This window comes from Salmo salar, chromosome ssa12, assembly GCF_905237065.1.
Source record: "Salmo salar chromosome ssa12, Ssal_v3.1, whole genome shotgun sequence".
NCBI classification, from domain to species: Eukaryota; Metazoa; Chordata; class Actinopteri; order Salmoniformes; family Salmonidae; genus Salmo; species Salmo salar.
Window position 1 is genome coordinate 48,777,142 of NC_059453.1, and position 23,385 is coordinate 48,800,526.

At 42.1% G+C, this 23,385-nt stretch overlaps 2 protein-coding genes across 3 annotated transcripts; one reads left to right on the forward strand and one right to left on the reverse strand.

Moving 5' to 3' along the window:
* Positions 1-450: 450 nt before the first annotated feature.
* LOC106565226 (keratin, type II cytoskeletal 8) lies at positions 451-5,940 on the forward strand. The gene is made up of 9 exons (XM_014132105.2): positions 451-1,035; positions 2,807-3,015; positions 3,151-3,211; positions 3,310-3,405; positions 3,560-3,724; positions 3,859-3,984; positions 4,183-4,403; positions 4,526-4,581; positions 4,744-5,940. The coding sequence occupies exons 1-9, from the start codon at positions 595-597 to the stop codon at positions 4,914-4,916; spliced, it is 1,548 nt and encodes a 515-aa protein (XP_013987580.1). The 5' UTR covers positions 451-594; the 3' UTR covers positions 4,917-5,940.
* Positions 5,941-6,177: 237 nt separating this feature from the next.
* On the reverse strand, positions 6,178-23,038 carry si:dkey-195m11.11 (uncharacterized). 2 transcript variants are annotated; one of them, XM_014132106.2, is made up of 8 exons: positions 22,938-23,038; positions 21,493-21,543; positions 17,967-18,269; positions 14,006-14,326; positions 13,181-13,501; positions 12,633-12,757; positions 7,925-8,105; positions 6,178-7,716 (listed from the first exon to the last, which is right to left on the reverse strand). In XM_014132106.2, exons 1-8 carry the CDS (start codon positions 22,990-22,992, stop codon positions 7,535-7,537), a joined length of 1,539 nt encoding a protein of 512 aa, XP_013987581.2. In that variant the 5' UTR covers positions 22,993-23,038; the 3' UTR covers positions 6,178-7,534. The 2 variants fall into 2 exon arrangements, with proteins under 2 accessions (XP_013987581.2, XP_045547391.1); XM_045691435.1 differs by lacking the exon at positions 22,938-23,038 and adding an exon at positions 22,291-22,403.
* Between the last annotated feature and the right edge of the window lie 347 nt (positions 23,039-23,385).

Here is a 23,385-nt window from a genome sequence, read left to right on the forward strand (position 1 = left end):
TAGTGACACAACAGTAGATTATCTCCAAGTAACCACATTTTAGTGCATTTCTCCCCATTCACTTTCTCGTAGCTCTGTGACTACTCTCGTAGCTCTGTAGGATAGTGCACTTTTCTTCTCTTGAAGAGACCTCTCGTAAAATGCAATTAATCCCAAAGGTTAAAAGACTCACCCTCCTTGTCTACTCACATTCCCCCCCCCCCCTCCCCTCCCCCACAACTCTCTCTCTCAACCCTTTGGCCAGAAGCAGGGTGTGTCAGGGCTGATCTCCTCTCAATCCTTTTCTACCAGTCTGACAGGACAGGCCACTCCTGCCAGCCACAGCCTCAAGGGAACCAAGGGAGAGGAAGGAGGAGGGAAAGAGAGAGAAGTGCAGGTAAAAGTGGGTGTGTTCCAGGTGAATGCTCCTCCCCTTGGCTCTGGAGTAGGATAAAACCGGTGTGGTGCCAGACAGATCGTCACTTGAGGGACTTGACTCTCCTTTTGAAGCCTCCTTGCCCTCTGTCCTACTTTTGTCGCTCACTACCCCTCTCTCTCTTTTTCGAGAATTCCAGGCTTGTAAAGAAGAGTCAACACTCCTCTAAAGTTTCAACGATGAGCTTCAGCAGGACAAGCTACACCAGTGGCGGCGGCGGCATGGGCGGCAGCATGGGCGGTGGCGGCGGCACCAGCATTCGCAGGAGCTTCACCAGCCAGTCTATGATTGCCCCCGGATCCACCCGGATGAGCAGCGGATCCGTCCGTCGTTCTGGCGCCGGATTCGGTGGTGGCATGGGCATGGGCGGGGGCAGCGGCGGCGGCTTCAGCTACAGCAGCAGCAGCAGTGCAGGTGGCTACGGTGGCGGTCTCGGTGCTGGATTCGGTGGCGGTATGGGTGGCGGATACATTAGCGCCCCCATCACATCTGTCACAACCAACCAGAGCCTGCTGGCCCCCCTGAACCTGGAGATCGACCCCAACATCCAGGTGGTCCGCACCCACGAGAAGGAGCAGATCAAGACCCTCAACAACCGCTTTGCTTCCTTCATCGATAAGGTCAGTTCCTGTTAACCCTATACGACTCCACCTCGCCTGCACTTCAAACACTGAGCATTCACATCGATATCGATTGCATGCTATTTTACTGTATATTCTGTAATGAGCAAGATAAGTACCAGTACACATTTCCATTGACTTTCTCATGCACTGAATTTATTCTTAAAGGAAGTGAGCTTAAAGCCTGTATTACATCAGAATGATATTATGCTGCTTTGCTTGTGTAGAGCTATACTATTTGCAGGCTTCCATGTCAAACTGTCAAATAGTTATTTGATATTGACTACAGGGACACTGTGCAATGATCAGAATCAATGGATTAAACCAGAAAGGCAACACATACAAGCATTTGCTCTCACCTCACATATTAACATCCTAATAAATATAACAGGATTTCCTGGCTGTATATAGCTAAGAAAAGCCGATTCTCAATATGCAGGAATGTTTCTTTTTCTGTTGACTAAGCCCTTATGTCACAACTCCCCTTATGAGCTCAATAATCGTACACTCTGGTTCAAAGAAAGAGAGAGATAAGCAGCTATGAATCTTGTCTTTAATGCTGAATCCGTCAATGAATTTCGACCTTTGGGATTCTCTTATAAACTGTCCAAAAGCTGTTTCTGACTGCCCCTGTGTTTAACTTTTACAAAAGTGATGAAAGGTCTCCACCCAGGAGTTGATAGCCCGTCCTGTGACTGTAGCGGTCTCTTTGGCTGCTATCTAAACAAGGGTGGAGATCCGTCTCTTACCCCATGACTCACCCGATCTCATACCTGTGGGGTGTGGTCGTGTGGACCTTTCTACAGAGTGCCCACAGTCCAAAGTCTATACCTGTCGCCGTTGTCATGGGAGATGAGTATGTCGAGTGCAGTTGCAGTACAATAAATCAACTTTCACTTTTGTCTTTTCCAATGAAATATGAACTCCATGTTTACACCAGTCTCTAGGTATTTTCACCTGCACACCCCCTATATGCCTTACTTGAGGTAGAGAATAAAATACACCCCCTTAATTGGCAGAGAGTCAACTCTCACAAGCAAGGCAAAGAACAATGTAAACACCCCTGTAAAGACTTCAAAGCTGCTTTTGTCTTCTGTGGTTTATCTGCCACACCTAGTTTTTTTATGGCTGGAATGAATGCGTGGCCTTCACAGTGAAACAGAGCGAAAAGGAGATGACTCATAACTATGAGAGATAGGTAAAACATTTAAAGCCATACACACACAGTGAGCCTGTCCTAGGCAGAGAAAGTTTGGATATGCTTTGGCATGCCGATAAACTCTCTTTTACTTGCCTATCTTTTGTTTTGAGAGTGAACAATGAGAACTACACATCTCAGGGCAGATTATCGATGGGATCAGGTTTCATCTTGCCTAGCAGGATGTAGGCTTCTCAGCCTGGGTGTATACATGTAGATTACCATATGTCATCATCAGTTAAATTAACAATGTCTTGGACAGGGACTGGCTGTTCAAGCCCAACCCTGCTATTTACACAGCTATGCAGGTACTGGTGTGGCTTTTATTGCAAGTCTGCTACAAGGTTATGTTTTTGCCACACCATTGGAGCCCAATTCGGTCTACTCCCGTTTAAAAATCGACAGAACCGATTCATTATTTTCATCACCAAGTCTACTCAGGCTGACAATTGAATTTGAATTTAGAGGCTATAAAGCCTTATTCATGGGCCATCCATCACCATCCTCATTCATTAATAAACACGCATACATTTATTCATTCACTCACTGACCATTTCCCTTTTGTCCCTGCAGGTGCGTTTCCTGGAGCAGCAGAACAAGATGCTGGAGACCAAGTGGAGCCTCCTGCAGGACCAGACCACCACCCGCTCCAACATCGACGCCATGTTTGAGGCCTACATCTCCAACCTGCGCAGACAGCTCGACGGTCTGGGCAACGAGAAGATGAAGCTGGAAGGGGAGCTGAAGAACATGCAGGGCCTGGTTGAGGACTTCAAGAACAAGTAGGTGTCGATATGTCGGATGTGCTTCAAAAGTAGCCGAATTAGTATAGGCAATAACTTATGTTTACCCTCAGTGTAAGAAGCCACCCAGAGTGATGACTTTGCATGAAATATTGCCCTTTGCTTTGTCACCAGGTATGAAGATGAAATCAACAAACGCGCCTCAGTGGAGAACGAGTTTGTCCTGCTGAAGAAGGTGTGCACGATATAACATGATGTCTCGTCATAACTCATATCAGAGTTAGAACCAATATCAATTCCATTCCATTAACTCCTCTCTCTCTCTCTCTCTAGGATGTTGATGGTGCCTACATGAACAAGGTGGAGCTGGAGGCCAAGGTTGACGCTCTTCAGGATGAGATCAACTTCCTCAGGGCCGTCTACGAGGCGGTACGAACCATTCATTAACTTTTTCACATTTACCATGCAACACATAAGCCTTCCATATCTGAATCTTGGAGAGCTTGAACACGACATGATAGTCAGTGAATCAGATGTGGGCTGAAATCTAAAAGCTTCTCTCCATCCTCCCTTGGATCTTCAGGAGCTGCGTGAGCTGCAGGGCCAGATCAAGGACACCTCTGTCGTGGTGGAGATGGACAACAGCCGTAACCTGGACATGGATTCCATTGTCGCTGAAGTGCGCGCCCAGTACGAGGACATCGCCAACCGCAGCAGAGCTGAGGCCGAGACCTGGTACAAGCAGAAGGTAAGCAGAGTTTGAACATGAACAGAGTTTACCAGGACAATTTTGGCCAAAATAAGCAAAATTGCTGTGAGCGCTTCCGCGATCTTCACCTCCCTCATTTGAATTTTCTTACATTTCTTCCTCACTTTTCTCAGTATGAGGAGATGCAGAGCTCTGCTGGACAGTATGGTGAGGACCTCCGCTCAACCAAGGCTGAGATCGCTGAGCTAAACCGCATGATTTCTCGTCTCCAGAATGAGATTGAGTCCGTCAAGGGACAGGTGGGAGTGCCATCTAATTTCAGAACCTCTTTTATGAGAATTGCCAATAAATAGCTGATGTCCAAGCAAGATGGTTCATTACACTAGCGTATTACCATTAGCCGCTAATCCATGCTTCTACAGTGGATACAGGCTAATGCTAATGAGCATTGCTAAGAGCCGAGGTTAATGCTAATGCACCATTCTCTTTTACCACAGCGGGCCAACCTTGAGGCTCAGATCGCTGAGGCAGAGGAGCGCGGTGAGATGGCGGTGAAGGACGCCAAGCTCCGCATCAAGGACTTGGAGGATGCCCTCCAGAGAGCCAAGCAGGACATGGCCCGCCAGGTGCGTGAGTACCAAGAGCTGATGAACGTCAAGCTGGCCCTGGACATTGAAATTGCCACCTACAGGAAGCTGCTGGAAGGAGAGGAAAGCAGGTGAGATAAAGCTGGATAGTTGAGACATTAGCCTCTTAGCTTAGCATGTTATGAATGACAGTTAGCATATTTGATCAACATTCCATCCAAACTTCAATAACATTGGACTTATCTATTTACAGAATATCCTCCGGTGGTGCGTCTGCAACAATCCATGTGCAGCAGACCTCTGGCGGCAGTAAGTACCACTTGATTTCATTTCTAATTGTGTCACCTTGTTCAGAACATTTTACGTTATGCTGAGGAGTACACATGGATTTTGCCATGCATCATTGAAACCGAAATATCCTCTAGCATTACAGCAGATTAAACTGATCCCACTCTATCTCTCTGTACCCAGACTACTCCAGCGGAAGCTCAGGTGGATTCGGCTATGGCGGCGGCAGCGGAAGCTACGGCGGAGGCGGCTTTGGCGGCGGTAGCGGCTTTGGCGGCGGCAGCAGCTTTGGCAGCGGCGGAGGTGCCACCATCACCAAGTCCGTGACATCCACCAGCTCCAGCAGACGTTTCTAGAGACCTTCAACTCTGTACCAATCCACGGCGGTACGCAGTACTCTTAGACACAGCAATATCCCTGTTGAGTTAAAAGTGATGGGGGAACGTCTAGCGAACCTGATGATTTGCAATGAGATTGATGACATGTATTTACGTTTCTTTTTCAATCCCTCCCAGGACTGAGAAATAAGAATAGGGAAATTGAATTATACTGCCTTGACAGTGATTCACTGGAAAACAATGAATGTATCAATGTGTTCATCCAGGATCAATAGCTGTTCTCCCCTCATTCACATGTACTCTTCATCATAATTAACAGATAACCCAGAATGTACCAGGTCCTTACAAAGCCTACGTTCCTATCTTTCTGCACTGACGAATAGGAATAGAAAAAAAAAGACAAAAAAAAAGAGAAAACTCTTGAGGGAAAAGTTTAAACCAGCTATAAAGAAAGCTTGCTCGGGATCCTCCTTGTATCTTTGTCAGCTTGTATGTTGCATCTAAATGCATCAGTGGTTGTTGGGCATATTGTTCTAGTGTGGGCATACTGTTCTAGTGTCACACTCATAGGCGGCAGTGCCATGGACATAATCAATCAACTATGGACACTTGCTGATTTGGCAGCTGAACGGAGAAAACACTCCCACCCTTGTGGGAATACCCTCATATTTCTTTAAGGTGATTTATGAATGATATGAAAGCGATTACATCATGTGTTCTCGTAAACAAAAATAGGCCTTGTTACTAACACATGACCTGTCTCTTTCATAGTGTACTGAAGTAGCCATACAGAAGCGCCTGTAGTCAATCTTCACTCGCAAAACTCTAAAGAAAATACATTGTTGTCAGAGGTTTACATTTTAGAGAGGTTTCCTGTAAATAGTTTTCTTCTGTGCTTGGTATTTGCTTTTTATGACCATTGGAAAGAAACGATGTCGCGATTAGATTTATTTGTAAAAGTTTTCTCAACAACCTACATAATTTGTGACAATTGACCTTTTAACACCAAAAATAACTAATTAAATGAATCTGAGATCTATAATCACTGCCTGTTGTCTCTTTTACATTTAAAAAACAAATTGTTGCCTTTTTTCTGAATTGTCTGTGCTTCACATGCATCTCTGGCACCATCTAGCACCTCCTTTGATCAAATGAAACTACAATGTTGAGCATTTTGGATTTTCAGAGTATTAAACCCCATTAAACTGATAAATGATTATTCATATGAATAAAATACTAATCATTTGCTGAATACAACAAGCACTCAAAACCCAGTTAGTTATCGGTCATTGTCTTATTTATTTCACCTTTATTTAACCAGGTAGGCAAGTTGAGAACAAGTCCTCATTTACAATTGCGACCTGGCCAAGATAAATCAAAGCAGTTCGACACACAACAACACAGAGTTACACATGGAGTAAAACAAACATACAGTCAATAATACAGTAAAAAAAAATGAAGGGACACATCAAACACATAATTAAAGACAACATCCAAAGATTAGACCCACTGTTTGATTTCACATTCATTTCATATACAACAATTGAGTTTGATTGAACTATTTATGACTTCCTGTCCTCCTCAAGACAGTCTTATTAGATTGCAATAAAGAAGCATAATCACAGACATACTGTAATATTGATTCCTCATGTTACTAGAACAAAAAAAGACCATGATTTTCAGATTTTCACAACATTTAATCCATAGATGGATCTTTGAAGGAAAGATTGTTGACATATATTTGACACAAAACATAATTGGGGAAATAATTAATTGAAGTTAGAATATTCTATGACATTTTGGCCTAACCCAGGCCTCCTTTAAGACTCCATGTTCCATCTGTAGGTGCTATAAAGCAATTGTTGGTGTGAAGCTTCTCCCCTTGCTCTGTAATATGAGTAGTATTTGATTTCAATAACACATTTCTAACATAAATGTATAAATATTGAAAAATATAAACGTGCATATTGAAAATATAACATTTTTGATTGAGCTAATTATTCTATTTATTGTTGAACATAATATACTCTACAGACATATCAACGTTCCAGATTGGGATCTCTGCTACTTTTAAAGTTATGATCCAATTTGTAAGCATCACCAACACAGTGAATGTGAAAACTGATAAAAAATGGTCACCCTCTGTGTTGGTGCATTGCAGGATGTCCAAGGAGGGCTGTGATTGGTTAAATTGCCTACCAAGCCAATTACTCTGTATAAAATGGGCCATAGCATTAAGACTAGCAGAGAACCCACTTTGGGACATTAATACATTCGTGGAGTAATTTTAGTCATGGTCTTTTTTTGTTTTAGTTTCGTGAGGAATCACCTATAGGGCAAATTACAAATGTCACCCTACTCCCCACTGGGCACAGACGTAAATTACTTGTTTATTCCACGTTGGTTCAACATCATTTCATTGAAATGATATGGAAACAACATTGATTGAACCAGTGTGCTTTATTGTGCACAACTTCTTCACCAGAGCCACATGACTGGTAGAAAGTAGGGCACAATATAGGGTTTAGGGTGACGTTTCAGACAGGTCCATACATTTTATTTAATTGTAAATACACAAAAAGTTTACTGCATAGGGATTGTATGGAGATTTTCAGGGGTTGGCTTCCTGCATGTTTCTAGACACTCTCCATTCCTGGTGAGGCCTCTGGGTCAGCTGTGGACACCCCTTGAGAAGTGACAGCATTTGCTGTCTCCCCCTTCTGGACACGATAGACACACATATACACTAATATGGCTGCTCCAGATACGGCTGTGAGGAGAGCCGTGATGATGAGTCCAACATTTGGTTTGTACCATTCTGTTGAAAGTGAACAGAGAACACAAGAGTTACTGTAAAATGTAAGCATTGGGTATGGAGTGTAAGATAATTCAGGCAGTCATTATGCAAGCAGATTGCACTGTACCAATCGGTTACAGTACGGAGTAGGGGAGAGGTAGACATACTGTGAATACCTATACAAGAGATGGAGTTGCTTTTAGTTAAGCGAGAAAACATAGGTACTCACTGCTCACGAAGATCCTCACTGAGGAAACAGTCTGTTCAGACCCTCTAATTCTACAGGCATACTCTCCTGATAAGACAGGGGCATGAAGCATGGTCCTCATCTTTTCTCCTGTGGCGATTTGCACATTGTCGATTATGTTAATGTACGAATCTATGGAGACCCTCGTCAAGTCCATGAAAAGCTGAGTAAAATGACGTGAAGAAACATCACAAATTGAGTTGTTGTTGACATTATACAGTACTCGCATACCACCAGTATTCTGCCCTAGAAAGGCAAAATGCAGTAACTACACTTTTGGGCAAAATGTAGTTAAGACTGAAATCAGGCTTTATAGTATATGTTTTATCGTGTGACAAAGTGTCCTGGTTCAATTACGTTCAGTTTCAGAGAACATGGAGTGTGAAATGTGCAGTAACTGCAAAATCCAAGTAAAAACCAAGGCAAACAGTAGTAACAGAAGTTACTGCACTTTGGCTTTGTTCCATTATGTTTTGACTGCATTTACCAACTCTGCCATACACAGGCAAAGTGCAGTAACTGTGCAAACAGTGAAGCTGAGAGAAATGGCTATAACGTTTATTTGCTGTCCAGCCAATATGGTGTAGATAAGTAATAATGCACTGATGTATTATCTTATTATAAAGGGATTTTTATGCATATGAATCATGACAACTGATTTGACTTATGACCCCTAAGTCAAATAAATGACCATACAAAGTCAAACAGAAAAACAACAAGAAATTTGGATACACACATTTAGATTGTAGATATTGCACAAAGTCCAAAATATGTTTGAGGTATAATTACTCTGCATGATGAAAATAGTCCGTACCTTTTGACAAAAAAATGGTTGAGGCTTACTACAATTCAACATTCAAAACATGAAAAGATCACTACATAAAACCATTAAATACAGTTGGAATGTACACTGAACAAACATATACATGCAACATGTAAAGTGTTGGTCCCATGTTTCATGAGCTGAAATAAAATATCCCCGAAATGTGCATAAATGTGTTACCATCCCTGTTAGTGAACATGTTTTTTTTTGCCAAGATACTCCATCCACCTGACAGGTGTGGCCCATCAAGAAGTTGATTAAACATGATCATTAAATAGGTGCACCTCATGCTGGGACAATAAAATGCCACTCTCTGATGTGCAGTCACACAACGCCACAGATGTATTCAAGTTGACGGAGCGTGCAATTGGCATGCTAACTGCAGGAATTTCCACCAGAGCTGTTGTCAGAGAATGTAATGTTCTCTACCATAAGCCTCCTTATGTCATTTTAGAGAATTTGGCAGTACGTCCAACCGGCCTCACAACCGCAGACCACATGTATGGAGTTGTGTGGGTGAGCTGTTTGCTGATGTCAAAGTTGTGAACAGAGTGCCCCATGGTTGCGGTGGGGTTATGGTATAAGCTGGCATAAGCTATGGACAACAAACACAATTGCAGTTTATCGATAGCAATTTGAATGCACAGAGATACCGTGATGAGATCCTGAGGCCTATTTCCGCCATCACCTCATGTTTCAGCATGATAATGCACCTCCCCAAGTCGCAAGGATCTGTACACAATTCCTGGAAGCTGAAAATGTCCCAGATAATTCATGGCCTGCATACTCGCCAGACTTGTCACCCATTGAGCATGTACGGAATGGTCTGGATCGACTTGTACGACAGCATGTTCCAGTTCCCGCCAATGTCCAGAAAATGTTGCACAACCATTTAAGATGAGTGGGACAACATTCCACAGGCCATAATCAACAGCCTGATCAACTCTATGAGAAGGAGATGTGTCGCGCAGCTTGAGATAAATGGTGGTCACAACCAGATACTGACTGGTTACTGGTCACACCAGATACACCAGATACTGACGCCACTGCCTATTTCTCAAGGTATTTGTGACCAACATATGAATATCTGCATTCCCAGTCATGTGAAATCCATACATCAGGGCCTAATGAATTCATTTCAATTGACCAATTTCTTTATATGAACGGTAACTCAGTAAAATCGTTGAAATTGTTGCATGTTGTGTTTATATTTTTGTTCAGTAAAGTTAGACCTCTCAAATGGTTTCCATCAAACAGAAAAACACAGTTAGATTGTAGATACTGCACTTTGCCTTTGCATTACCCATATAGTTGTTTATCGGTGGGTCCTCTGCGGGACGTTGAGCTAACATAGGCTAATGCGATTAGCTTGAGGTTGTAAGTAACAAGAACATTTCATAGGACATAGACATATCTGATATTGGCAGAAAGCTTACATTCTTGCTAATCTAACTGCACTGTCCAATTTACAGTAGCTATTACAGTAAAATAATATGTTTTATTTTATTTTATCTTTTTCTTTATCTTTTACCTCTTAACGCACGCCAAGGACAGGGGGTGCTACAGCGAATTTTGAAAAAAATACGTGCCCATTTTAAACGGCCTCCTACTCAAACTCAGAAGCTAGGATATGCATATAATTAGTAGATGTGGATAGAAAACACCCTAAAGTTTCTAAAACTGTTTGAATGGTGTCTGTGAGTATAACAGAACTCATATGGCAGTCAAAACCCCGAGACAGATCCTATCAGGAAGTGGAAATCTGATTTGCGGACTCACCTTCAGCACTTTGCCTACAAAACAAACCGTGAGTTAGGATTCATTGAGCACTTCCTAAGGCTTCCACTGGATGTCCCCAGTCTTTACAAAGTGGTTTGAGTCTTCTCCGGTACAAACTGACCGAAAGAGAGGCTGTGGATCTTGGTCACAGGGGGAGGGCCATTACCATTATGATGCGGTTGCCCCTGGCTACCCTCCCCTTTCGAAACGTTTAGAAAGACAATGCAATCGTCCCCCTTGAATATTATTGAAGCTCTGGTTGAAAAAGGCCCTAAAGATTTATGTTATACAACGTTTGACATGTTTGAACGAACTTAAATATATATTTTTTGCACATTCGTGAGGACAAGTCCCGCGCGCTTCCTACATTATGAGTAGCCTTCGGAACGCGCTAACAAGAAGAAGCTATTGGGACATAAATTATTAACTTTTTCGAACAAAACTACATTTGTTGTGGACCTGGGATTCCTGGAAGTGCCTTCTGATGAAGATAATCAAAGGTAAGGGAATATTTACAATAGTATGTATACAAGAGTAGATTTGATATTAGATTGTTCCAAGATGGCGCTAACCTGTCGCCTAGCCTATTTTTCTGAGCATTAGCATCCCCTTTTATTGCAAAGTGTGATTTCCCAGTAAAGTTATTTTTAAATCTGGCAATGCGGGTGCATTCACGAGATGCTAATCTATAATTCTTTGAATGACAATATTACATTTTAAAAATGTTTTCGAATAGTAATTTAGTAAATTGTAGCGCTGATTCACCGGATGCATTTGAGGGAAAATAGTTTCTCAACGTCACGCGCCGATGTAAAAGGCTGTTTTTATATATAAATATGAACTGTATCGAACAAAAGAATGCATGTATTGTGTAACATGATGTCCTAGGAGTGTCATCTGATGAAGATTGTCAAAGGTTAGTGCTGCATTTAGCTGTGTTTTGGTTATTTGTGACGCATGTGGTTGGTCGGAAAATGGCTATGTGGCTAGTTTGACGATGTACTCCTCTAACATAATCTAATGTTTTGCTTTTGCTGTAAAGCCTTTTTGAAATCGGACAACGTGGTTCGATTCAGGAGAGGTGTATCTATAAAACGGTATAAAATAGTCCTATGTTTGAAAAAAAAATATATAACATTTTGTTATGGTTCGGTTATGAATATGGCGATATGATTTTTCGCTGGATGTTGATCCCGCATGCGGGATGAGCGCTTTAAGAGGTTTTAACTAGTCAAGTCAGTTAAGAACAAATTCTTATTTTCAATGACAGTGGGTTAACTGCCTTGTTCAGGGGCAGAATGACAGATTTTTACCTTGTCAGCTCAGGGATTCAATCTTGCAACCTTTTGGTTACTAGTCCAACGCTCTAACCACTAGGCTACCTGTCGCAATACCATGCTATTGTTTGAGGAGGGTGCACAATTTTGAACATGAAAAGTTATTAATAAACCAATTAGGCAGATTTGGGCAGTCTTGATACAATTTTTTTTAACAGAGATGCAATGGTTCATTGGATCAGTCTAAAACTTTGCGCATACAATGATGTCATCTAGTGGCCAAAATCTAAATTGCAGCTGGGCTGGAATAATACATGATGGCCTTTCTCTTGCATTTCAAAGATGATGGTACAAAAAAAGTTAGTTTTTTTCTTTGTATCATCTTTTACCAGATCTATTGTGTTATAGTCTCCTACATTCCGTTCACATTTCCACAAACTTCAAAGTATTTCCTTTAAAATGGTTCCAAGAATATGCATATCCTTGCTTCAGGGCCTGAGTTACAGGCAGTTAGATTTGGGTATGTCATTTTAGGCAAAAATTGAAAAAAGGGTGTGATCCTGAAGAAGTTTTAAGGTCATAAATTGGCAGAGTGCAGTAACAGCATTTTAGGGTTCATAGGTCAGATCAGTGGGCATGGTTGATGTGCATAAGAATTACTTCAATAATAAGATGATACATCACTGCATTATCACTTATCTACCTACAACATATTTGGCTGGCTTGCAAAAAAAAACTTTAAAGCCATTTTTCTCAGTTTCACTGTTAGCGTAGTTACTAGGCTTAGTATTATAAGGAGCTACAGTATTACCTTTTCCGTACCAAACCAAGGGGCATTGAACATGCAGGACAATTCCAACGAGTGCTCATCACTGATGTCGACTCTCGATACCTCTCTGTAGCCTGTGACTGAGATCTTAGTAGTTGGCAAAGCATCTACAGGCAGAGGGAGAGGATTAGAAAAATAATACAGACAAAAAAAAAGAATCCATACAAAATATCAAAATTAACAAATCTTCAAAATACAAGTATCTGGTCAAAAAAGTATCACAAAACATTAGGTAATGCCTTTACAGAGTGTTTCCCAAACCTGGGGACACAAAGGGGTGAATTTATTTTTCAAAACCAACAATAAAACACCTGATTCAACTTATCAAAAGATTGATGAGCAGTTTTTAAGTTTAATCCGCTAAATTAGTGGTGGGCTATAAACAAACATGTGCAGACCTTTGGGTCCCCAGGACCAGGATTGGGGAAAACCCTGCACTGACGGCAATTTAACAACCAACAACCTGTTAAAGAGTTGTACAGAATTAACACCAACCAACATAACTTAATGAAGAATGCACTCTCTCCCACCTGAGCAAACTATTTTCAGCCCCTTCCTTGAGTTACAAAGGGGCTGCACCGCATCAATCTGACACTCCCTGAGTCGTCCCTCGCTTCCTCTGCACAATATGGAACCGATGGAGAAGTCAACCTTATGGTTGTAGTCTTGCTTCGTCGAGACGGAAGATAGTGTCCCACAGCCCAGCTCTCGACAAACCACGCTACCCATTGCTGGGTTCCAGCTTTCTATCTGTTGGCACACAGGGCCCCAGCTGCCTCTGACCTGCACCTCCAGTTGTCCCAGACACTTGGAGCCCTGATACTGGGGCACAAGACGGATAGGGGCCTCCTCTGTGAGAAGCGGGGTGGAGGGTCAGAGGACATATTACATATTCAACAGTTGACTTTTTAGTTAGTAATTTGAATCTGGTCATATACAGTATAACAAATAAAGAAGGAAAGTCACACAGTCATATACTGAATGCTCACATAAAATTGACTGGGTAAACCGACGTTTCAGCAGGCAGTGCCTTCTGGAAGAGGGCACTGAGAGCCGAAATGTTTGTTTACCCAGTAAATTGTTGTGAGCATACAGTATATGACTGTGTGACTTTCCTTCGTTATTAAATTGCTGGGAGAATATACAGGTGTTGACTTTCTTTCGTATTTTTTTATAAAGTTTACTCTCCCTTAGTTAGCACCTCTAGAAACAGTTTTTGGTTGTGCGTCAGCTCATGCTTTTTACTGGACGCTGGTCAGTGCCTTCAGACTGCCAACACATTACATTACAGGACAACACAGCATTATTGCTGTAGGCCTATTGACTATTAACTCTTCCTGAGCTCATACACCGACCTGCAATAGCTGGGTGGGGACTGGAGGGAGGAGAGAGGTAAATATGCTGGTTGAAGTCCACAATCTCCAGTCTGCAGACAAACTCGAATGTTTCTGTGCTGTCCACTAGCCACCTGCTCAGTGTAATGGAATCGTGGTTGTCAAGAAGGGCCGCTGACCCCTTAAACTTAAAGATCTCGTTTCCCACAGTAACAGGCAGCTGTCTGTAGTAAAGGGCCAGGGTTCTGTTGGGGAAGCGGGTGGTAGTTTGGCAGCTGATGGTGTAGTTTCCTCCGATGGGTATGAAGGCGGGCACCACCAAAATTGGCCCTGGAAGAGAGGCTATTCGAGTGTCGAAGACAGATGGAAAGATATAAGAGTCAGAGAGATAAGACAGTAAATGTCATAAATGTATTGATGGACAGTTCTCTTTAAGTCTTTATCTCTTGGCTATTTGTTCCTTTGTAGATTTCAGTAATCATAATGACTTAGCGATCGATTCAAGCCTTATTGTGACAACTCGTGATGGCCACTTGATTGACAGCTGATCTCTCGTTAAACCATCAATACAAGGTAAAATCACCCGCACAGCTGATCTCAATTGCAACCCATTATCAGCCACCAATTTAACGCCCCATAAAGGCGCTTGCAGATGGGCAGCGGTAAATGGCAATTGAACCGTAAGAAAATCTGCCTAACGTGTGTAGAGACCAGCGGTCTCACGGATGCGAGCACCATGAACTGCGCCGCTTGCAAAACTACTTGCGTTTGGCTGCCTGCCTTCCTACCCCCATTAAGTCTATGAGACCTTCACAAGTTACCGCGGCCCGCCTGTAAGCGCCTTTATCAGGGATCAAGGTAAGACCCAAGTGCAGACTGTGTGAAGTAACAATGTTTATTGTAACCACAGGGGCAGGCAAACGACAGGTCAAGGCAGGCGGAGGTCAGTAATCTAGAGCAGAGGCCAAGGTACAAGACGGCAGGCAGGTTCAGGGTCAGGTCAGGCAGAGGTCAGTAATCCAGAAAGGTACAGAACGGCAGGAAGGCTCAGAGGCAGGCAGTGGTCAGGCGGGCGGGAACAGGGTCAGGACTGGCAAAGGTCAAAAACCAGGAGGACAAGAAAAGCGTGACTAGGGACAACCAGACAAAATGCTGGTAGGCTTGAACAAACAAGATGAACTGGCAACAGACAGACAGACAGAAAACACAGGTATTATTACACAGGGGAAGATGGGCGACACCTGGAGGGGGGTGGAGACAAGCATAAAGACAGGTGAAACAGATCAGGGCGTGACAGCCTTAACATGGATGTCTTGTTATCTTGCATCAGAGACACTGGATATAATGTCGAGAAGCTTGTCTCTGTCCTAACAATAGGGTTTGTTGTCCACAGAGTGGAACGGCGGGCTGTCAAGCCCTCGCCTATACCTCTCTTTGGATTGGTGGATACTTCTCGTTATTTTAATAATTTTTTGAATATTTAATAGATGTTGACGTCAACCGCCTGTATTCAATGGAGAGTGAGATAATATGCTAGCCTCATGAATATGCATAGACCGCCTCGAACTCCGATATAAAGTGCTTTTTCTCAAAGTTCCCGGGATGTCACGTGCATCACACTCACCGACCAGTTTATTACGCACACCACCCCGTTCACGATAATGGATCTCTCCTATAGAAAGTGAGTCACGTGGCCGTGGCTTGCTATATAAAGCAGGCTGCATCTCGGCATCTCGGAACACACAACCCGTCGATCTTTGACGTTGATGGGCTATTGCAGCAGACGACCACACCGAGTTCCACTCCTATCAGCTATAAAAAAGAAGGGGCTCCAGTGGGCACACGATCACCAACACTGGACAATTGAGGAGTGGAAAAAGTTCTGTTTACTTGAGTGGCCTGCGCAGTCCCCAGACCTCAACCCAATAGAGCCTCTTTGAGATGAGACAGAATGGGATGTTTGTAGCATGAATGTATTGCCGTCCAATCTGCAGCAACTGCGTGATGCCATTATGTTAGCATGGAACAACATCCCTGTGGAACATTTCCCAACACCTTGTAGGATGCCCCAAAAAATTCAGGCTGTTCTGGAGGCAAAGGGGGGTCCGATCCAGTACTGAATGTTTGTTCCTAATAAACTGACCAGTGAGTGTATATCATTACACTCGTAACATTACGAAACTTCTACTAGATCAAATAAGCCTCACATATCAAAATAGCAATTCATTTTCGTCTTGACTAAATTCGACATTCTCTCATTGTCCCCCATACAAAAACTCCTCACTAGCTTAATAATGAATGATCTGCTTAACATGTACAGCTTTTGGGCAGCGTAAACTCTCTCGCTTCACCTCTTCCTCTGTCTTTTAGTCCTGATTGCAACCAACATTTTTCAAGACAATTTTGCCCTCTGCTAGGTATTATCATCGTACCATTTTAATCTTGATATTTGAGCGGACTTAGGGCGACGCATCTACTACAATCATTCCATAGGCCTACAACTGAATGCCAATGAGCCGTATCCTACACATTTTATGTATTGAAGAAATCATAGTGTAGGATTAAATCTTACATTTCAATTTATGTAATCCATTAATTATTTTACTTGTCCTAATAAAAGACAGTTATTTCTTATCAAGAGGGGAAAAGGAAATATTCCTGAACTATAGGCTACACATTTGAAACAAAATTGTGTTAGTGTTGTATTTTGAATTAAATGATATTGTAGGCTACATTTCCAGTCACATCAACAACAAAAAATTCAGTTGTAAAATGTCATATTCTTCCGTTTATCTCTTTTATATCTCGATTTTGTTGTTCCTGATCGGATGTTACTTGATTGAATACAGGCAATGACCATTTCTGCTGTCTTGTATCAAGCTTGACACCGTAATGTCATCAGATCAGCTGGCCTGCTAGTTTTATTCCACTCTTTTTTCATTGCAAACAAGTCATTTTTTGCCTGGCTACCCAGACTCCTTTCTCCAGCCAAATGCTACGCCACGCACACAGCATTAGTTTCTTCTCCGCGATGATTCTGGATCTGAGTACACCCCGACTCTTCCCCGAATGCAAACACATTCAGGGCCGTCTGATTGGTCCAGAGACCGATGGGTTGGGCCAAAGCCAGAACACACGTGGGTAAAGCGGCAGTTTGAAAATTCGTCATTGTCTTAGATTGGTTAGAGATGATTTTACACTGCTGCTACTAGCTGTTTATTGTCTATGTATACTCACTTTACTCCTACCTGCAAATTACCTCGCCTAACCTGTACCCTCTGTATATAGCCTCGTTTTTGTTATTTTATTGTGTTACTTTTTATTACATTTTTCCTTTAGTTTATTTAGTAAATATTTTCTTAACTCTATTTCTTGAACTGCATTTTTGGAAATGGGCTTGTAAGTAAGCATTTCACAGTAATGTTGTTATGTTCTTTTCGGCACATGACAAATGCAATTTGATTTGAGATTATCTAATCGCTGATGACATAATAATTATCTGTAAGGCCTGTAAGGTTTTACTGATTCCATTTTACCCCCTTTTTCTCCCCAATTTCGATCTTGTCTCATCGCTGCAACTCCCCAATGGGCTCGGGAGGCGAAGGTCGAGTCATGCGTCCTCCGAAACATGACACCCCAAACCGCGCTTCTTAATACCAGCCCGCTTAACACGGAAGCCATCTGCACTAATGTGTTGGAGGAAACACCATTCAACTGACGACTGTGAGGCGAGCAAACAAATAATGCACAACTAATCCTGAAACTAAAATACTGTAGCAACCTTAGTTCAACACCTAGCGTTTGTCTCTTGGGGAGACTAAAAGAGGCATAGTTCAGCCATAATCTGAGAGGAAGTTGTGTCTCTCTTTACTGGAAGTTTATTTCAATTTTTTTAAGTGAAGAGAGGCATCCGTTAAACATTACATTTGTATGCCCTCATGACGATCTGTAATGAGAGAGTTAGACATTATGACACACTTACAGATGGTCAGGTTGGCTGGATTGCTTGTTCTCGACACGTCTCCAGTATTGCTGGCATTGTACCAGCATACGTAGATCCCCTCATTGGCTGCAATGGCTTTCGTGGTGAACCTGACATCATCTCTGTTTTGTATAGTGAGGGAATGTATTGCAGAGAGGGATTGGTTGTCCCAGCCAAAAAAGACAGTTATTGGCAATCTAACATTTGTCGGAAGTGTGCAGATCAGCTCCACGTCTGAGAAAAGTTGGATGTTGCGGCCAAAACGGGGGCGGTAGAAAGAGAGCGAGGGGGCTGGAAGACGGCCTGTGGAAGAGTGAGAAAAGTGTGAAATCACTACAAAGGTACAGCAACACACACACCACAGGAGGCTGCTGATGGGTGGCTCATAATAATGGCCAGAATGCAGTGAATGCAATGGTATCAAACACATGGAAACCATGTGTTTGACGTGTTCGATTCCATTTATTCTGTTCCAGCCATTACTAAGATCCCATCCTCCCCAATTAAAGTCCTAACAACTGCCTATCACACACACACACACACACACACACACACACACACACACACACACACACACACACACACACACCTTGTTTTTCAATACATCGTATTGCCTATGGGTTACCCAGTGCCATGCAAATGTACTCGGTTGCACAATTTTCACATTTCATAGTGTTAGATGGATCCAGCCTTGCAAAACCTTTATGCAACCAGGAAAACACCCCTTTACACTGATGCTTGCTACATAGGTGACCACACTACAGATCTCCAGTTAATCACAACACTTGACTTGTGAAGAGGATGTTGCTTTACAGAAGGATATTCTGATACAATGCAAAGTATACAACATTCTTAAGGGAAACTGTTACAAGCTGTTTTCCTGTGTTATAGTTATAGCCAGGGGTGTAATCATTACTCCGAACAGTTGCAAAACGTTACATTTTCCAACTGAAACTAGCGTTTCTATTGGAAAGGTTCAGCAAACAGGAAGGGACCTACCTGAATCTGAGTAATGACTACACCCCAGTTGTTTATTAATATATACACTGCTCAAAAAAATAAAGGGAACACTTAAACAACACAATGTAACTCCAAGTCAATCACACTTCTGTGAAATCAAACTGTCCACTTAGGAAGCAACACTGATTGACAATAGATTTCACATGCTGTTGTGCAAATGGAATAGACAACAGGTGGAAATGATAGGCAATCAGCAAGACACCCCCAATAAAGGACTGGTTCTGCAGGTGGTGACCACAGACCACTTCTCAGTTCCTATGCTTCCTGGCTGATGTTTTGGTCACTTTTGAATGCTGGCGGTGCTTTCACTCTAGTGGTAGCATGAGACGGAGTCTACAACCCACACAAGTGGCTCAGGTAGTGCAGCTCATCCAGGATGGCACATCATTGCGAGCTGTGGCAAGAAGGTTTGCTGTGTCTGTCAGCGTAGTGTCCAGAGCATGGAGGCGCTACCAGGAGACAGGCCAGTACATCAGGAGACGTGGAGGAGGCCGTAGGAGGGCAACAACCCAGCAGCAGGACCGCTACCTCCGCCTTTGTGCAAGGAGCCCTGCAAAATGACCTCCAGCATGTGTCTGCTCAAACGGTCAGAAACAGACTCCATGAGGGTGGTATGAGGGCTCGACGTCCACAGGTGGGGGTTGTGCTTACAGCCCAACACCGTGCAGGATGTTTGGCATTTGCCAGAGAACACCAAGATTGGCAAATTCGCCACTGGCGCCCTGTGCTCTTCACAGATGAAAGCAGGTTCACACTGAGCACATAACAGACGTGACAGAGTCTGGAGACGCCGTGGAGAACGTTCTGCTGCCTGCAACATCCTCCAGCATGACCGGTTTGGCGGTGGGTCAGTCATGGTGTGGGGTGGCATTTCTTTGGGGGGCCGCACAGCCCTCCATGTGCTCGCCAGAGGTAGCCTGACTGCCATTAGGTACCGAGATGAGATCCTCAGACCCCTTGTGAGACCATATGCTGGTGCGGTTGGCCCTGGGTTCCTCCTAATGCAAGACAATGCTAGACCTCATGTGGCTGGAGTGTGTCAGCAGTTCCTGCAAGAGGAAGGCATTGATGCTATGGACTGGCCCGCCCGTTCCCCAGACCTGAATCCAATTGAGCACATCTGGGACATCATGTCTCGCTCCATCCACCAATGCCACGTTGCACCACAGACTGTCCAGGAGTTGGCGGATGCTTTAGTCCAGGTCTGGGAGGAGATCCCTCAGGAGACCATCCGCCACCTCATCAGGAGCATGCCCAGGCGTTGTAGGGAGGTCATACAGGCACGTGGAGGCCACACACACTACTGAGCCTCATTTTGACTTGTTTTAAGGACATTACATCAAAGTTGGATCAGCCTGTAGTGTGGTTTTCCACTTTAATTTTGAGTGTGACTCCAAATCCAGACCTCCATGGGTTGATAAATTGGATTTCCATTGATTATTTTTGTGTGATTTTGTTGTCAGTACATTCAACTATGTAAAGAAAAAAGTATTTAATAAGATTATTTCATTCATTCAGATCTAGGATGTGTTATTTTAGTGTTCCCTTTATTGTTTTGAGCAGTGTATATATATATATATTTTTTTTATTTATTTTTTTTCTTCGGTATTTCCATCATTATCCACTAGGTTTGCTGCAAATACAAAATCCTAGGAAATGTTATTTAATTGACACAAGCTGTCTACAATCAATTTTATTTATAATATTATTATCATTGCATTGTTGGAAAGGTTAAAAGTTAAACATTTCACTGTACTGCTTTACACTTGCGCTTATGGTGAATAAAGTTGTGTGAACTTAATTGGGTGTGTCTCCCATAGACACCAATAGATGGGATTCGGTGAAAATTATGCACGCGCGTCGATAGAGCTGGAAGCCGTGCATTGTTATGATTCTGAATGGTCAGATAGCTAGCAACATTGACAAGAAGCTGCCATGTGGGGAATCGTAGGTGTCTCGTTTCATCTAGTTTTGTCTTGTTCATGATACCATGAATTGTTTTGACTTATTTCATGTCAATGCTAATATGGCTATAATTCACTAGCTAGCTAACCAACAACTGTAACAATATATATGAGAGACAACAAGTGCTCATTGTGCAATAGTTTCCCCCATAGTTGCACACCCGTCGGTTTTGTTGCTATACAACCAACCAGTCTATGCAATAACAGTTGGGTCTGGTCTACTTAGTATATTGACTTTTATTCAACCAGAAACAAAACAGAAAAAAAGCTGAGTGGGGTGTCTCGCTTCTTCTTCCGTCTCTGATTAAGATTCGTAGAACTTCGCCTCCCCTGGCTTAAGGGGCAGACCTCTGCTAGGCAAAGCGAACATCTGTGCTCGCATACTCCCTAAAGAGCTTCATGTTCTTTAGTGATACTCTACTAACTATACATTTAACCCTTAATACATAATGTGCCTTATTCATTTACTTATAACTGTGTATGGAGAGAAACAACCAGTTTAACAAACACATTTGGAAATATGCAAGAGAGAGCATGCTTACCCTGAGTCCAAACCACCCTGGCTGATTGCCCAAGCCACAAGATGGTGAGCACTAGGTGAGAAGGAGAAGAAAGGGACATTTTGGTGTTGTGTAACTGCTCCAACTTCCCTCCCCACAACTTACTGATAGTGAATATTCTTTAAACCATACACTGACTGTAACATATATTCTGACTACACCGATCTGTTGAGTATAAAAACGAATGATAAAAAAAAAGTATTTGGACAGTGACACATTTGTTGTTGTTTTGGCTCTGCACTCAAGCACTTTGGATTTGAAACAATACAAAGTGCAGACTGTCAGCTTTAATTTGATGGTATTTTCATTCATATCGAGTGAACCATTATCGAAATTACCGCACTTTTTGTGCAAAGCCCCCCCCCCCCCCCACCCCCATTTTAGGGAACCAAAACTATTTGGACAATTCACTTAAATATGTGTATTAAAGTAGTCAAACGTTTACTACTTGGTCCCCCTATTCCTAGCGCACAATGACTACATCAAGCTAGTGACTCTACAAACTTACAGCGGCACAAAGATCATACCCCCAAGACATTACCAATAACAAGGAATGATAGCATTGTTGGGGGGATTAATTCAGGATTATCTGTAATCATGGTAGCAGCCACGTTATTGTAGAGGTGTTCAGAAACATATTCTATTCTTATTTCCAATAAAAGTTATTACAAAATTACACAATACAATATTTACCATTAATTTCTGTTGGGCACAAAATAATCACAAACACAGCCAAAACAAGTTTGTAGAAATCTTAGGAAGTCTCAAGGTTTTGCTCACCTGAGGTAGCGTATCTCATGTTAAACTGTAGACCACACTATTTACCAAGAGTTTTCATCTATATTCTTCGTAGCTGTCTATTTACCACCACAAACCAAATACTTTGGTTCCCTAAAATGAGGGGGTATGTACAAAAAGACCTGTAATTTCGAAACGGTTCACCAGATATGGATGAAAATACCCTCAAATTAAAGCGGTCAGTCTGCACAGAGCCAGAACAACAACACTTGTCACTGTCCAAGTACTTTTAGACCTCACTGTATATAAAACAGGTCATTATTTAAAGATATTAAAAATAAAAATGCTTTGAAAATGAAGTGCCGACAAAGAATAATGGTGTGCCAACAAAGTTATTTTGTGCTGTTTATGTTCATGCTGTAAGACAGTACATGTACAATGTATGTATACTTATATACTATAGGAGAAATAAGTATCTGTAAATATGAATGCACTGAAAGCTGTCATTTTTATATTGAATCAAACCATTTACAAATGAATAAAAGTTTACAAAATTATAAATGTTAACATTTGAATTTGTCAAGTCCTCAGCATTGTGGTTAATTGTTAAAAAAAATAAATGTCCATCCATATAAATGTCCATATTGAACAAATACTCTTTAGATGTATTGCCATATATAAAAATGTACCTGTTACGCTGAGCATCGCCATAGTGAATGAAACTGACGAGAATAATTGGTCCATAAATTCCAGAAATAGATTTCGGCAATGGCAAATGGGGAAGATCTTAACTTCCCACACAAAATGTCAGTACTTTACATAATACCAGAAACGTAGTTATTCACAGAGTTCGAGCTGTTGGAGGAATCGAATACTAGATTAATTCAGCACATATTGAATTTTGATGCCAGTGTAACGTCTTTACAATTGTTTATCCAGTCATTGATCATTGTAACTAGAATGGTTTCGGATTTTGTTATCTTAGTTTGACTTTCTTGTCAAGAAATATTCACGTCTGATGATGGGATTTAACAAAATGTTGGCACAATTATATATTTTGAAAAACGATTTTTTTTATGGATATGATGATTTTTACAAATTGATAATTCAATTTACAACACAATAACCCCTGGATAA